Raw genomic sequence first — 15,094 nt, 5'->3', positions numbered from 1 at the left:
ATCTATGAAAAACTGGTAAAGGCCGAGTAATCTTGCCCGATAACACTAAGAAGATGCCCAAACCGGAAGAACTTAGAGGGAGTAAGTATTACAAAGTCCACTACACCTTAAATCATTCTATTTCTAATTATGTGCAATTCAGATATTGATCCAATACCTTATAGTCAAAGGAAAATTATTGCTAGAGAAACCCCAAACCAACATGATGATTGACACAGATCCATTCCGTAAAGCCCCAATCAACATGATAAATTTTTAATTAGGTTGAGAAGAGGAAAGGAAAAGTTACCTTGGATGAAAGAGGAGAAAAAATGGAAGCAGGTAGGCCAGCAAAAGACATCAAAAGGTTGCCTGACAAACCCCAAGCAGCTATGGTCAAATAAGTAATTTTATGTAGCAGATATCAATATGAGTGTGAGCTCGAGGTACCAGCGTCAGGTGGCATCATTGGTCGAGATTTGGTTAGAAAGAAAGAGATAAAAGAACAGGACGTCCGCAAGAGTATTCTTCGGGCTGCTGAAATAAACAAGGAGACTACTAAGAATGTGTTCCAGAGGTTAGGAGGAGATTCAGAGCCAAATGGTTTATCTGAAGTGTTTAGAAACTTTGAAGCCTTTGAAGAAGTAGAAAATAAAGATATGAAGTTGCCACGATAGGTGGATGTTAAGACTCCTCAACCGACTAACGACAGCAACATGAGATAAGGAAGGCGAGAAAGAACCATGAGCCCAATACCACCAGTTACAAAGGGGAATTCAGCTCGACTGGGTCGAAAATGGTACATAGTGGGCAAAGACAGAAAACATGTCAAAGAAATTGGAACATCTATGATAAGAAGGATTCAGAGGCAACACAAGGCTCATATAAACTCATTAAAAATTCTTGCTATTTTAGAAGCTTCTGAAAATATTAAGTTCGAGAAGTTTACCTAAGGAGGAGAGACGACTTAGTTTGAGTAACAAGAAAGAAGTAAAGAGGGCTAATATCAACGATGAAGGTGGAGGAGATCATGTTCCTTAAAACCCTCATCCAGGGAAGTACATAGTATTAAGAAAAGCCCAAGAGAGCATGGTGATGGTATCTACACCGGGTTGGAATCCAGAGCCTATTTGTTTTGGAACCATTTCTCCTGAAAGAGGGATGCCTCCACTACCACAGGAGGATGTTCCCTTTGAAACTCCATGGTAGCTGCAAGATTTCAACGCAATAGGAGAAGAGGAAATGCCCGAGTTGATGTTAACCAAAGATGCCCAAGTATGGATGGATTAGTTTTTGTGCGAGATTAAGGAAAAGAAAGAAGTAACACCTGGACCTAACAACTTTCAAGTAAACATAACCTATGTATTGTCATCCATGTTCTGTGCAGAACCAAATCAACCAGCAGTAATTATTTGGCACAAGAGCCAATGATGGCACTTGTAAACATTGAAGAAGTTAGTAAAGAGGAATCAAACTTGGTAGACTTACCCGATCATACAAAAAAAGAGCGAGAGAGTTTATTCTGATAAGATGGTGTTCAACAAGCCAAATATGGTTTTAGCAAACCATCTAAAGCCCATATATGTGACAGCTCATTTGGAAGAAATTTTCTTCAAAAAGGTGTTGACAGATGGGTGGCAACAGTTAAGGTGCTACCACTTAAATTGACACGCCCCGACCCCGATATTCCCCAAATACCAGGATAGGCACGTGCTGGCCGACACCCGAAGGTGACGAAAGCCATTTATTGAGTGCAAATGCTGAAAACAAGGGATAAATAAGGCTTATAAATATAAAAGAATAATTAATATGCAAATACGGACCGTATTCAGAGCACACCTCTAATCTAGAATACTAAAAGAAAATAATATAAAATTGAATGAAACAAAGGAGTGGGTCCTACATCGAGAGGACTAGAAGATGCCGATGCGGAAGTGCCTGGACGTCGGGATTGTATGCCTCGATTCTAAGTCCTGAAGGGGGCGCAAAACAAACATGAGTGGACCAAGTTGATATATATATATAATAAAACAGTTATCAACATACTAACCCCCAGGTTTTATGAAAACACATATCTAATGAGAAATATAGATTTTTCCTTAATCTAGCATGTCGTGTAGTGTCTCAAATCATCAATCGCATAAACAATAATAATCACTAGTGAATGTCCAATATAACACTTCAGGCCCCATGCCGGCTCCCCGTCTCTGAGCACACAGTCAGAGGAAAATGCACTTCAGGCCCCTTGCCGGCTCCCCGTCTCTGAGCAGACAGTCAGAGGAAAACACACTCCAGGCCCTATGCCAACACCAAACCGTCGCCCGGGACGGACCGGATCTATCCCTACGTCCCGTAGCGGAAAGGACCACTAGGTAAGTACAAAACCAGTGAACATACATATATTGAAAATCAACTTCATAGTATAAAGTCATCCATCATCTATACTATAAAGAGGTGTTCTAAACATGTTCTAAATATCATATCGTCATCCATCAGATATGCTATAAGAACATGGGTTATAGGAAAAATAGTAATAATTCAAACTAGCCTCAGTAAGCATGTTATCTCAAAACGTTTCATAAAACATAATCGTAAAGTCATGCTTTTCTGTGTATGCAATTCTACCATTAAAACATGCATTTTCAGAAGGGGTCCACTCACAGTACTTCGCCGTCGAAATGCCACGCCACTAGCGAAGACGGAAACGCCACAATTAAACGCCCCTAAGCACATAAAGGGTACATTTAGTCAAACTCTATTCAAACGATTGAATTTGAGAAAACGGACATCGAAAACGGGTTCAGGACGTCGAAATTAGCCTAGGAGGGGTCCCGCACGAAAACCCAAAAAGTCAACCGTCAAAGTCAACAGTTGACCGGTCAAAGTCAACAGTTGACCGGTCAAAGTCAACAGTTGACCGGTCACAGTCAACGCTGACCGTTGACCTGGTCAACGGTCAACGGGTCAAGTCAACGGGTCAGGGTTACGGGTCAAAGGGTCACGGGTCACGGGTCAGGGTCACGGGTCAATGGGTTTGGGCTTGGATCCGGATTGGGTTAAAGGGTTTGGACTTGGGTTGGATCCGGGTTTGGGCCTAAAGGGTTTGGGTTAGGATAATTGGGTTTAGGTTTTAGGTGGGTTGGGTTTGGGTTTTAACCTCACGGCCCAAAGGCCCATAACAGAAAGGGTGATGGGTTTTGGGCTAACAGGCCCTAAGGGGGTTTGGGCTGCAACCAAGGCCCTAAGGCCTTTTGGGTTTTTTAAAAGAAACAAAACTAAAAACAAAAACAGAAAGGGTTAGGGTTTTGGGCCAAAAACCAATTCAGGCCTAAGGCCCGTGGGTGTGGGAGATGGCCCGAAGGCCTGGGTGCCCGGAGAAGGACGCCGGAATTCGGCCGGAGAATTCCCAAGCTCCGTTGGAGCTCAAAACTCAACCAACACATGTCATTCAATATACCAAATTGAAGCCCCGAAGGTAAGGAATCGAAATATACCCTTGGTTCCTGTCATCGTGGTCGGAGTTGGCCGGAAAATAGCCTGGAAGCCACGGGTGTCCGCCGGAAACTGGGTAAGATTCAAATGAGTATAACTTCTTCAATACTCAATGAAATTAGGTGAAACAAAAAGGAAAGTTGTAGTACTCAGCGAGACGAAGAGATTGATACCTCGCACGCCGGCCAACTCGCCGTGGTTTGGCCGGAAATTGCCTCGAAAGGAGCGGTGCTCGCCGGAAAACTGGGAAATGCCTCCGAGGTGGTTTTCTTCGTGGTTTGACGTCCAAAGCACAACCACGGGGTTAGAAAAGAGTTATAGGTGTGGGCATGGGTGTGTGTGTGTGTGTGTTCTTGTCGGAGGAAGAAGCACCGAGAGGAGGAGAAAGGAGAGAGAGCACGGGAAGAAAGAGAGAAGAGAGAAGAGAAGACTTTTCAGAAAATGAAAAGAAAGGGAAAGGGAAAGGGAACCGGGGAACAAAAACAGGGGGTGGGCCCCTTGGGCTCACCAATTAAGGCTCAAAAACAATTTTAAAAAGAAAGGTATCTTCCAAACTTAGTGAAAATACAAAAATACCTATTTTCCTACGTAAATCCCGGGACGGGTTATTACATAAATAGATAAAGAGACTTTGTAGAGGTGAAGAATACCTTATACCTAATGATCTCACAATGTTAGTTTTTCTGGGGCCATCACCAAAACTCATGGGATACTTCCCTTAGAAGTAAACTTGGGATCCAAGAAGATTATGTTGCCATTTTTTGTGGTGAACAACAACTCTACTTATGGGGTGTTACTGGGAAGGGATTGGATAGACCAGAATTTGTCTGTACCATATACCTTGTACCAACAAGTTGCTGTCTATCACCGCCAGTGTAGAACAAGGATTTTGGAGATAGTGGAGGTTGAGTCACGACTATTTCTCCCCACATCTAATGTTGCTGAAGCTAATTTCTACAATCCCAATGTTGGGATCCTACAATGTCTAGGTGCTGATCAGAACGACTGTCCTACCAAGGTGACAGCCTAAAAACTCTTAGAACAAAGACTTTCTCTCACGCAAGAGGAATGAGACATGCCTTATATGACCAACTAATAGCAGTCAAGTCTTTAATCAAGAGATTGTTGGACTATGGGAGAGAACGAAGAGAGATCAAGGAAAACTTAGCCAAAGAAATGGCAGAGTGGGGAGAATAAACTTCAAGCACCAAAGATGACCAATGAAGGGAAATTTTGGAAGAAGAACTGAAGGCAGCCATCTACATGAAGAATTGAAAGTAACTATCCATATTGCATAATGTATATATGACTTGGATTGGCTGAAGGATAAACCCGAGGCTCCAAAGTCAGTAGAATTTTTTTCTACATAGCCCGATAAACTAGCACACGAAGTTCAAAACCCCTTGAAAACCATTAATTTGGGAACTAATGAGGATCCAAGGCCAATACAACTCAGTGGCCTGTTGGAAGCTGGAGATTGGGCAAAGATAATTGATCTTTTGCACGAATTGAAAGACTGTTTTGCATGGCATTACATAGAAATGCCAGGATTAGACTCCAATTTAGTAGAGCATAAAATACCTATTAAAGAATGGTATAAAATTGTAAAGCAAGCACCAAGAAGGATGTCAAAAGAAATAGAAGAAAAAGTTAAAGAGGAAATTGAGAGGCTAGTAAAGGCAGGCTTTATTAGGCATGCAAAATATGTAGAGTGGTTGGCCAACATTGTACTTGTACTAAAAGCTGTAACTAATGCCATTCGATGTTGTGTTGATTATATAAATATTAACAAAGAAACTCCCAATGATGAATACTCTATGCCTATGGCTGACCTATCCATCGATGCAGTTGCAAGACACAAAGTATTATCTTTCATGGATGGAAATGTTGGGTATAATCAGATAGAAATGGCTAAAAAAGACATACACAAGACAACATTCTGATGCCCAGGAGATATAGGAGCTTATGAATACGTTGTCATGCCCTTCGGGTTGAAAAATGCTGGTGCTACTTACCAAAGGGCAATAAATGCTATTTGTCATGATTTGATCGAGCACAGCATAAAGGTATACACTGATGACATCGTGGTGAAGTTTAGAATTGAAGATCAACACCTGAAAGACCTTAAACATTCCTTGTTAAGAATGAGAGCCCACAAATTGAAGATGAATCCTAGAAAGTGTGTCTTTGGGGTTAAATCGGGTAACTTTTTGGTTTTCCTGGTCCATCAAAAAGGTGTGGAAGTGGGCAAAAACAAAGCTAGGGCTATAATGGAATCACTTACCCTACTAACAAAATGCAATTGCAAAGGCTGGTACGGAAGATTAACTTTTTTAGGAGATTCATTGCTAATCTTGCGGGTAAGATCCAACCGTTGACTCCTTTGTTAAGATTGAAGAATCAAGATAAACTTGAGTGAGGCCCTCAACACCAAGAGGCCTTTGATAAAGTGAAGACTTGCCCAGCCTCTCCTCTAGTGCTCATGCCTCTCTAGAGATGGAAACCTTTGAAGCTCTACATCTCAGCTTTCGAGAAATCAATAGGGAGTTTATTGGCTTAGAATAATAAAGGGGGAAAAATAGGCAATATACTACCTTAGTGGGATCTTTACTGAGGTAGAAATAAGATATATCCCAATTGAAAAGTTATGCTTAGCCTTGTACTTCACTGCCAGCAAATTAAGGCACTTCATGTTGCCTTGCCATATCTATATAATTGCCAAAACTGATGCAATCAAGTACATGATGTCCAAGCGAATGCTAACTGGAAGAATTGGGAAGCAGATCCTAGTACTATCAGAGTTCAGTTTTCAATACGTACCTCAGAGGGCAGTAAAATGACAAGCAATTACAGACTTCCTAGCTGAGCACCAAGAATCCAAGAAGGAACTTGTCAATATCCCTGGAACTCTGGAAGTAGCTAGCCTTTGGATCCCACCTAGTAAAGCTCATTCGGGCAAGGAGGAACGGATCTAGCAAGAAGTAAAAACAATAACTAGCCTATGGATCACTCCCTGGAGATTATATTTCGATGGATCATGCACACAACATGCTGCAGGAGCTGCAATTGTCATCATTGATCCAAAAGGGATTTAGCATTGCTACTCATTCTTTCTATATTACAAGGATACTACCAACAATAGGGTAGAGTATGAGGCACTGATTATTGGCTTAGAAATTTTAATAGAGTTGGGGGGCAACTGAAATAGAAGTATATGGTGATTCTGAGTTGGTGATTAATCAATTAAATGGAGAGTACAAGTGCAGACATATCACAATGGCAAGGTATTACCTAGCTGTTACTCAATTATTGGATTATTGGGGTAATGAAGCAACAATTAACCATATTCCTAGAGAAGCAAATATGATTGCCAATGAAAAGGCACAAAAGGCTTATGGAGCACAGGTTCAAGTGGGCCTGAGATGAAAGTAGAGATACAAATGAGAAGTCTCATTTTTATCTTTGAAAGAGGATTTAGCCTGGATGTAATGACTAGAGAACCTGAGATGGAAGACTGGAAAACATCTGTCATTCAGTATTTGAAAGATAATTCTCTTCCAACTAGTAAGAATATCAGACGACAGGCAACTAAGTTTGTTATGTGGGATAAAACTTTGTTGAGAAAGACTCCATATGGGCTTTTGTTGAAAGTATTGGAAGACTCCATATGGGCTTTTGTTGAAATCTGGAAGAGTCAATGAGAATGATTGTTCAGGTACATGATGGCATTTATGGAGCACACCAAGCAGGGACAAAGATAAGATGATTCTTGAGAAGATATGGCTACTTCTGGCCTAACATAGAGAAAAATTGTAAAGCTTAGGCTAGAGGATGTGAAGAATGTCAAAGGCATAGACCTCTCCAGCACACACTATCATTGCCTTTGAATCCAGTAGTAAAGTCATAGCTTTTCAAATGGTGGACCATGGACTTTAATGGACAAATATACCTAGCTTCCAGCAAAAGACACACTTTCATAATTGTGGCGATTGATTACTTTACTAAGTAGGTTAAGGCTTCAGCTGTGAGGACCATTAGTTTAGCTACTGTGAAGAGGTTCATTGAGACCAAAATCCTACATAGATATGGGGTACTTGAAATGATTGTTACAGATAGAGGCCCATCGTTTATCTCAGTAGAAGAGTTTGTAGCTAAGTTCAAGATAACGATGATCCAGTCTAACCCTTATTACCTAAAATCTAATGGTTAAGCAGAAGTTAGCAACAAGATATTGGTGAACATCATTAAAAGAATGGTTGCAGATAGCCTAAAATGGTGCATAAGAAGTTGGAAGATATTCTTTGGGCTTATAGAACCTCAAAAATAGCAGGAATTGGGACTACTCCTTATGCGTTGACATTCGGGCAAGATGCAGTGCTCCTTATGTAGATCAATATGAGTTCTGGGAGGCTTCAAAACCAATTTGGTCTACACAATGATGAATTCATTCAGGCCAGGTGTCAAGGAATTAAGGATTTTGATGTTGCCCAAATTGAAGCTTTAAACGAGATCCAAGAAAGAAAAAGGCTGTTGCCCGATCCTGTAACAAGAAGGTAAGACTGAAGACTTTCAAAGAAGGAGAATTGGTATTGAAATCAATTCTGTCCTTGGGAGCTCAAGTTAGAGGTTTTGGGAAGTGGAGTCCTACTTGGGAAGACCTTTTTACAATTACCAAAGTATTAGACATATGGGGTATTACTTGGCAAATTTCGAGGAAGACTTACAGAAACATCCATTCAATGCTAAATTTCTAAAGAAGTACCACCCGACTCTTTGGGATGTTAGAGACTATTATATTAGTGAAGTCTAATACTTAGAGAATAAGTGAGGGCCCTTTTTGTGCGTTTAAAGTAGTTGTTGCTATTAGAAAAGAGTAAATAAGTAAGTAAATTAGTGAAGGAATGAAATATCTTTTTATTCAATAATTTGGAAAAGTACAAAGGCCCTAGCCTAACAGGTTTACATCCTTAGCCAAGGTATCTATCCTATGATGATATGTCTGCATAATGGTAAAAATATGACCCAGTTCTTTTAAGGCTATGTTGTTGTTAGCTAACTGAGCTTCAGATTCCTCCACTTCATGATTAACTCTCTTCAGTTCCTTGATCTTCTTGTATAACTTGCTTGAAAGGGTTATCTGCTCAGCCTTGAGAGCAGATAGTTGTTATTCCAACTTCTGGATCTTAATGGCTACCACCATTATTTGATCTTCCATGGTCAAGCCCTCTTCCACCAGTTACTACAGAGTAGTAGAAGTCTTAGTGTGCTTTTTCCTTATAGCACCTTACTCTGTTTGCTTGCCTCTTGGCCTTGAGATGCTAATCCCTCAAAGCCCTCAAATTTTCAAAGAATGAGATGAAAGACTGATACTGCACCTTAGTTATCTGTTAAGCTTGGTATAAATCAGTGAGTTTTGAAGAGCCTTGAGGCTGAAGGAGGTAGAAAAGTCCCTCTGCATCCATTCTCTAAAGACCCTGCGCTGATCTTGCAGATGCTGAGGCTCAAAGGGATACTTTAGGGATCTCAACTTTGTCCTAATTTGCCCAAACTTTCTAACTCGTTCGGGCAAAGAGGTTGTGGCTAGAAAAGAAGCCAGAGGAAAAGGCATCACACCAACACCACCTGAGGTAGCAACAGCAGTGGCAGCATCAACAGAGATGGAAGACAAGTCAATAGAGCAATTTGGACCCGAACTAAGAAAAGACAAGTTTGTGAGTATGTTTGCACCTAAGAGGGGCTTTGTGCTTTGGAAGAAGGATATGTTGTTGCAGTTATCTTGGAGGAAGTTGGTTGGCTTGCCTGACGAAAAGCATGAGATAGCTTGGGACTAGTCGCCTTTGAGACAACTGGTATCTTAGAGACTATAGGCTCCTCAGCAATTGTTGTTAGTTGAGTTGGTAGTCTCTGGCAAGGCGAAAGACTGGCAAAGACAAAGTACAGAGCATAAAAATTCAAAATGAAACAACATTAAGAAAAACTTAGAATGGTAGAAGAATAGAGAACTTACAGAGGTACTACCATCCTCAACAAAGTGAAGCATCTTTTCAGTTGTTAGATTGAACTGAGAGGTAGGTATCACTACCATTGCTGGAGGAATAAGAGAAGAAGAATGAGCTGGTGCTTGCCCGACTTGAGGTGTTGAGGTGTTTCCCCTCACCTAGAAAATAAGAAAAGTAAAGTCAACACCTAGGACTTAGAAATAAAAAGTTGACAAGTTTTGAGAAGAAGAATTTTACCTCTAAAGGCCTAGCTCGAGGAGAAGAAAGATGCATAGGTTGGGCTGGAGGTGAAGAAGGCTTAGTTTGACAAGTCCCTTCTGCTTTGGAAGCCTGTATTGGAAAGCAACAAGAAACTAGCTAAATTTAAGAGAAGTGAACTTCAGAATTAATTAAATACTCAAAGTTCAAGAGACTACCTTCAACTCCTCTAAGATCTTGTCAATGACCTCCTTATCGTTTTACTGCATCTCTGCACTTGCCTCCATCTCCTATGGGGTAGAGTCTAGGTTCTTACTGATAATAGGTCCTAATCACAAGGAAAAACATGATTAGCTCAAAACTTAAAGAGATAAAATTAAATAAAGAAAAATTAAGATTGAATCACTTACTGGCAAACTTCTGTTTTTTCCTGCTCGCTTCATTTGGAAGGGCAGAAAGAGATCTAGGAGCCTGATAGGTCTAAGACCTAGTTCTCTTCTTGGTTAGAATGGCTCTTGGAGCAGGGAAATCAAGTCTAGCTTAGGGCTTCCCCTCGGGCTCAGAGTCAGAAGATTCTACAATAACAGATCTTGCTCGATGAAGAGCCTTGGTCTTTGCTTCAGGCCTAACTTTTATCTCTGATTCACTGAACATCATAAAGATTTCCCCAACATCCTCAGGAACACGGCTAGAGAAATCAAGGCATCAACAACCTTTTTTTTTCTAGCCCGACATGCACTTCATCAGGGTTACCTTGGGCTGCAAGATCAAAGAAAGAGTTAAGCAATCACAAACTATAAAAATATGAAGTACAGAAAGAAGCAGCAATATAGGTTACCTATCAGCAGAAGTTGGCTTTTCTGATTGATGGCCTCATTCCAGCTTTCAAATTCTTATTTCTTAGGAAAAGACTTGAAGAAGACCTGCCGGAAAAGCCTATTATAGGCTTCTTTGAGATCTCCATCATACTTACTAAACCACTTAGCCTCCCACTAAGTGGTGAACAAAGATGTACACTCAAAATTAAGGGTTGCGGGTTTGGGAGCTATCTCACTCATTACTTACAAGATGTGCTTGCTTGCCTGAAATGTAGCCTCTAAAGGAGAATGGAGGCAATAGGAAGTTTCATACTAGACAGAATCAAAGAAAGGGATTGAGACTGCCTGTCTAAACCCAGTTGCCTACCACAGAAGTTGGGGTGGTAGACTTCCAGCCCATGTTCATAGCCCGCTCTGTCACTCTAGACTCCCCAAGCCAAGTCCCTTTGCTAGATGCAACTAATAAATTTCTCCTTATAAAAGCTGCTAGCATCTTCCCCAAATGAATCCTAGAAGAGGTTGTTCGAGAACAAGGGTATCTCCTGAGCACTAAGGCACCACACTCCAAATCAACCCGAGTCCTACATATTTTAAAGAAATAGAGACAGGCTAAGGTGGAGTGGTTGGTGGTCGGCGCTTCTACCAGAATTCGGATAGGAACTACGCCCTCTAGAAACTCCAAGTTGGCAGCCCAAAACTCTGGGAAGTACCTTTGAAGCCAAAGCTGCACCATCTAGGTAACTCTATTGATATTAGTCTCGAAGGGCTGGTCCCTTGTCATCTCATAAAGAAGATGATAAATATATGCTAGAATGAAAGGACTAGTGGCGACATGATCGAAGGAATACGGCGCCTCCACCAAATGAATCCATTCCAGCTTTATTCCTTTAGATTTGTTGGGGAACACATGCTTGTTCAACCAATAGAGGAGAAAGTCCTTACACTTTCAGAACGCCTCTCGCATTCAGCACGCTTTTGCAAAACCCGAATCAGAAAACTTCAATCCTAGATCTCTCTCATTCTCCAGCAATCTCTCTCGTTCTCCAGGTCACGTTCTCCGGCTCGGCATCCTTCCTCAAGTACTTGGACAGCCTGACTGTAGTGGGCATCTCCTTCTGCACCGCCTTCATCTGCGAGGCGATCTCATAGGTTTTCATCGACAGCTCTCCAGCTTTCTTCAAAATCCCCTCTTCTTCTCTTTGAAAAGGTCACTTGCCTTGCCGGTAAGTAGTCAATCTTCCTGATCTTGATCTTCTCCCTTATCATTTTCTCCAATTCTTCCTACCCCTTCCGAATTCAGAAACAATAATTCAAGTAAAATAAAATAAACCAACCACTTCGAATTTCCACATATATATAAATGTCCACAAACTCAAAAACTATCTTATATTCTCTGGCTTTCTGATAATTTTAAGGATTATTGACCACAAACCCTAGCAATTCAAATCTAAATAAGTAAAACAAAACCCAGATCAACCCACCAACCACAATCAACTGTCCAATATTTCGTATTTACCATAAATAGAAGAAGAAGAAAAAAGGAAAACCATACATAAATTAATCACTGGATTTTCCTTTGTTTTTTTGTTTACCTTTGTTAGGGTGGTTTCAGGTCTGAAGTTTTGGTCCGACCAGGAAATTTGCATTGCAATGAAAGCCAACAATTTTGGAAAAAGAAGAAGAAGAGAGAGAGAGAGTTGGGCCTATCACCGATCACCACCGTTTAGTTTATATGTGGACCCATCACGGATCTAAGATATTATCGGTTTTATTTTTTCTCAGCCATTGGTTGTGCAGTTGACATGTAGCTGCCCCTTTCGAATAACCAAGTTATTCAAAGAGATATAGAGACACACACAGACACACATATGCATGTCTTTGTAAATTGTACGTGTTTGTGTACCATAGTGCATAAAGTGTGGGTTGTTGGTTAAGGTCGGTTCTGTTTGCACTCAGTCTCGATTGATGAATGCATTATTTCAAGTATATTAACAATATTGTACTAATGAATCATAGCTATTCAGTTTAAAGTATTTCAATTGAAGTAGTTTGTCATACTAATTAATATTTAAGATAAAGTTTATAAATATTTTTCTTTTAAAAATACGGTATATTTAATAATTCACCTTTATTTATTAAGAAAATTAAATTAATGGCACATCTATTAATAAACCCTTTTTGGTCATTTCACACAGTCACAACTATTTTACATAAAAATTTATCAAACACTATAATACTGTTTTTTTTTTCCCAAAAGCACTTTTACAAAAAAGTTTACCAAACACTCTGCTGCTTTATTTTACAGTTGCTTATTCTCACAACACAACACAAACAATTTTTTTTTCAAAGCATAACAACATCAAACCAGCCCTCAGTTCTTCAATCCAAAGTATCATTATGCAAGACTTTTATTACTAAGTTCCAGAACTCCACTGCAAATTGACATAGCAAATGCCAGAAGAGAGAGACACACAGACAGACAGAGATCTTCAATTATATTTGCATTTGAAAGTGGGAAATGAAGGGCACATAGGTTTTGTGTGAATGACTGATCACATTGACTGATTAATTAGTCTAACCCAGAACACAAGCCATGAATATTCTTGATAATGTATAAGCAAAGAATAAACCCACACAACAAGTTATTTAAAAGTTCCCAAACATAAAGTCCCAAAGAACAACCCTTTAGCAATTTGAAAGTGCACGTATGCTTTGCTCTGAGAGCCAAGAAACCTAAAAGGTAAAGAAAAAAGAATAAGAAAAGTAGCAAAAGCTTCACTGACTCCATAGCTTGTAAAAAGTATTTCATGCAACTTGCCCTATAAAAACCTCTCTCGAACACCATTCATTCCACCCCATTTTTCTTCGTCTTCCAAATTTAACTGGGAAATACAAGCAATATTTGGTTCAAAATATATATTGTACCAAATCTTGAATTAATTTTTCAACAATGGCCAACTCCATTCACAAAAATAATATTAATGCAGTTTTTGTTCTGGGGATCGTATGTGTGATGCTGTTGATACAGAAGAGTGGTGCAACTGACTTTGCAATTGGAGGCTCAAGGGGTTGGGCTGTTCCAGATTCTTCTACTCACTATAGTCAATGGGCAGAAGGAAACAGGTTTCAAATCGGAGACTCCATTGGTAAGTTTTTTATGCTCTATATTTTAAGGCTCTACATATTCATCGCAGCTTTCAGTATGTCAAACTTTAAGGACAGAATTATATTACTTTTCAATGGATATACTTGTCATTATTCATGTTCATAAATTAATCAACGATGATAAAAATCGAAGTTATGTGATTAGAATAAATATAAAAGTATATTTCTTCGACCTTACTACACAGTCTGGTATGTTGTATATATATGTCGCTAGACAGTTTGAAATTTATTGACTAACTGTAATTAGGATTGTTGATTTCGTGGAATTATGTGTATATGGGTGATTTTAATTTATAGTTTCTCACGACAACATAACACGTCAAATAATCATAATGAATTATGTCCATACTAAAAAAATAGAGTTCAAATTCCCCTCCTCCCTTCCCTTCTCTGTATAAAAAAGCACAATAAAATTGTAAAAAGTAAAAATAAAAATAAAAGGTTTGTGACTGCCACATAGCCATGCTTGCCCTTGTTAATTTACTTGAGATATACTTCAACTGCAGTGTTCAACTACTCTCCTGGACAAGACTCAGTGCTTCGAGTAACCCAGGATGACTACAACAACTGCAACACTGATTCGCCTTCGGCCGAGAAATACTCTGATGGCCACACTGCCTTCAAGTTTAACCAATCTGGACCGTTCTATTTCATCAGTGGGAACAAAGACAACTGTCTCAAAAATGAGAAGGTGCTAGTGATTGTCTTGGCAGACAGAAGCAACAGAAATGCAACTCCTCCTTCACCTTCAAACTCAACAGATATGACCCCATCTCCAGCTCCCTCTGGTGAGGCGTCTCCACCTCCAACTCCAGCTCCTGAAACATCTCCTCCACCTCCGAATGCGGCTTCTTCAATTTTCATGAGTTTTGTTGGGTCCGTCGGAGCATTTGCTGCATCCTCAACACTTTTACTACTCTAACTGGATTGGATTTCTTTTCCTTTGTTTCTTTTTATTACTTGCTTTTTTTTCCTCAAAAGCTCAGTGTATATGTTTGTACTGGTGTTTGATATTTGTTTCATACTCATTTGTAGTGTGCTTGTGAGACTCCAAAATAAAGGCCAATATTGTAGATATATGCACAAATAAATAAATTGATTGATTTTACACGGTGCATGCAAATGTATGTGTGCATTCCCCATGGAGATGCAAGTATTATCCTTCTTCCATGACTCGCGATTATGGAAGCAATAAGATATTTGAGGTGTTCGTCCATCCAAAGACGTTAAATTTAGCTAGCTAATCCATACCAATATAAAATTTATTGTGAATTTAAGTTTTTATCGTTTATAACCAAAATTTAGCCCCTAATTCCACAATTTTAAATTTTTATAAAACTTTCAAATATAACAAAAATCTCACTTGAATATATAGACCCAAAAACCTTCAAAGTCAAAACCTAGTTATACCCACAAGCCAAAAATCTCTAAATCTTATGCATT

The 15,094-nt window shown here is 39.7% G+C and overlaps 1 protein-coding gene and 1 long non-coding RNA gene across 2 annotated transcripts; one reads left to right on the top strand and one right to left on the bottom strand.

Moving 5' to 3' along the window:
* Positions 1 to 1,769: 1,769 nt before the first annotated feature.
* LOC137714129 (uncharacterized) lies at positions 1,770 to 3,847 on the bottom strand. The gene is made up of 4 exons (XR_011065401.1): positions 3,645 to 3,847; positions 3,474 to 3,543; positions 2,641 to 2,702; positions 1,770 to 1,952 (listed from the first exon to the last, which is right to left on the bottom strand). It is a non-coding gene; the product is annotated as an uncharacterized lncRNA (long non-coding RNA).
* A 9,510-nt stretch (positions 3,848 to 13,357) lies between these two features.
* LOC137716571 (early nodulin-like protein 9) lies at positions 13,358 to 14,759 on the top strand. The gene is made up of 2 exons (XM_068456025.1): positions 13,358 to 13,632; positions 14,158 to 14,759. The coding sequence occupies exons 1-2, from the start codon at positions 13,437 to 13,439 to the stop codon at positions 14,571 to 14,573; spliced, it is 612 nt and encodes a 203-aa protein (XP_068312126.1). The 5' UTR covers positions 13,358 to 13,436; the 3' UTR covers positions 14,574 to 14,759.
* Positions 14,760 to 15,094: the final 335 nt, after the last annotated feature.

Source organism: Pyrus communis, chromosome 14 (genome assembly GCF_963583255.1).
Source record: "Pyrus communis chromosome 14, drPyrComm1.1, whole genome shotgun sequence".
Classification (NCBI taxonomy): domain Eukaryota; kingdom Viridiplantae; phylum Streptophyta; class Magnoliopsida; order Rosales; family Rosaceae; genus Pyrus; species Pyrus communis.
Note: the sequence above shows the minus strand (reverse complement) of the source record. Positions and strands in the feature narration are given on the sequence as shown.

Excerpts from the sequence above, each read along its gene's own strand:
- LOC137716571 (XM_068456025.1), top strand. The coding sequence starts at position 13,437 with ATGGCCAACTCCATTCACAAAAATAATATTAATGCAGTTTTTGTTCTG. Across the intron at positions 13,633-14,157 it reads TCAAATCGGAGACTCCATTG|TGTTCAACTACTCTCCTGGA; the intron begins GTAAGTTTTTTA and ends CTTCAACTGCAG.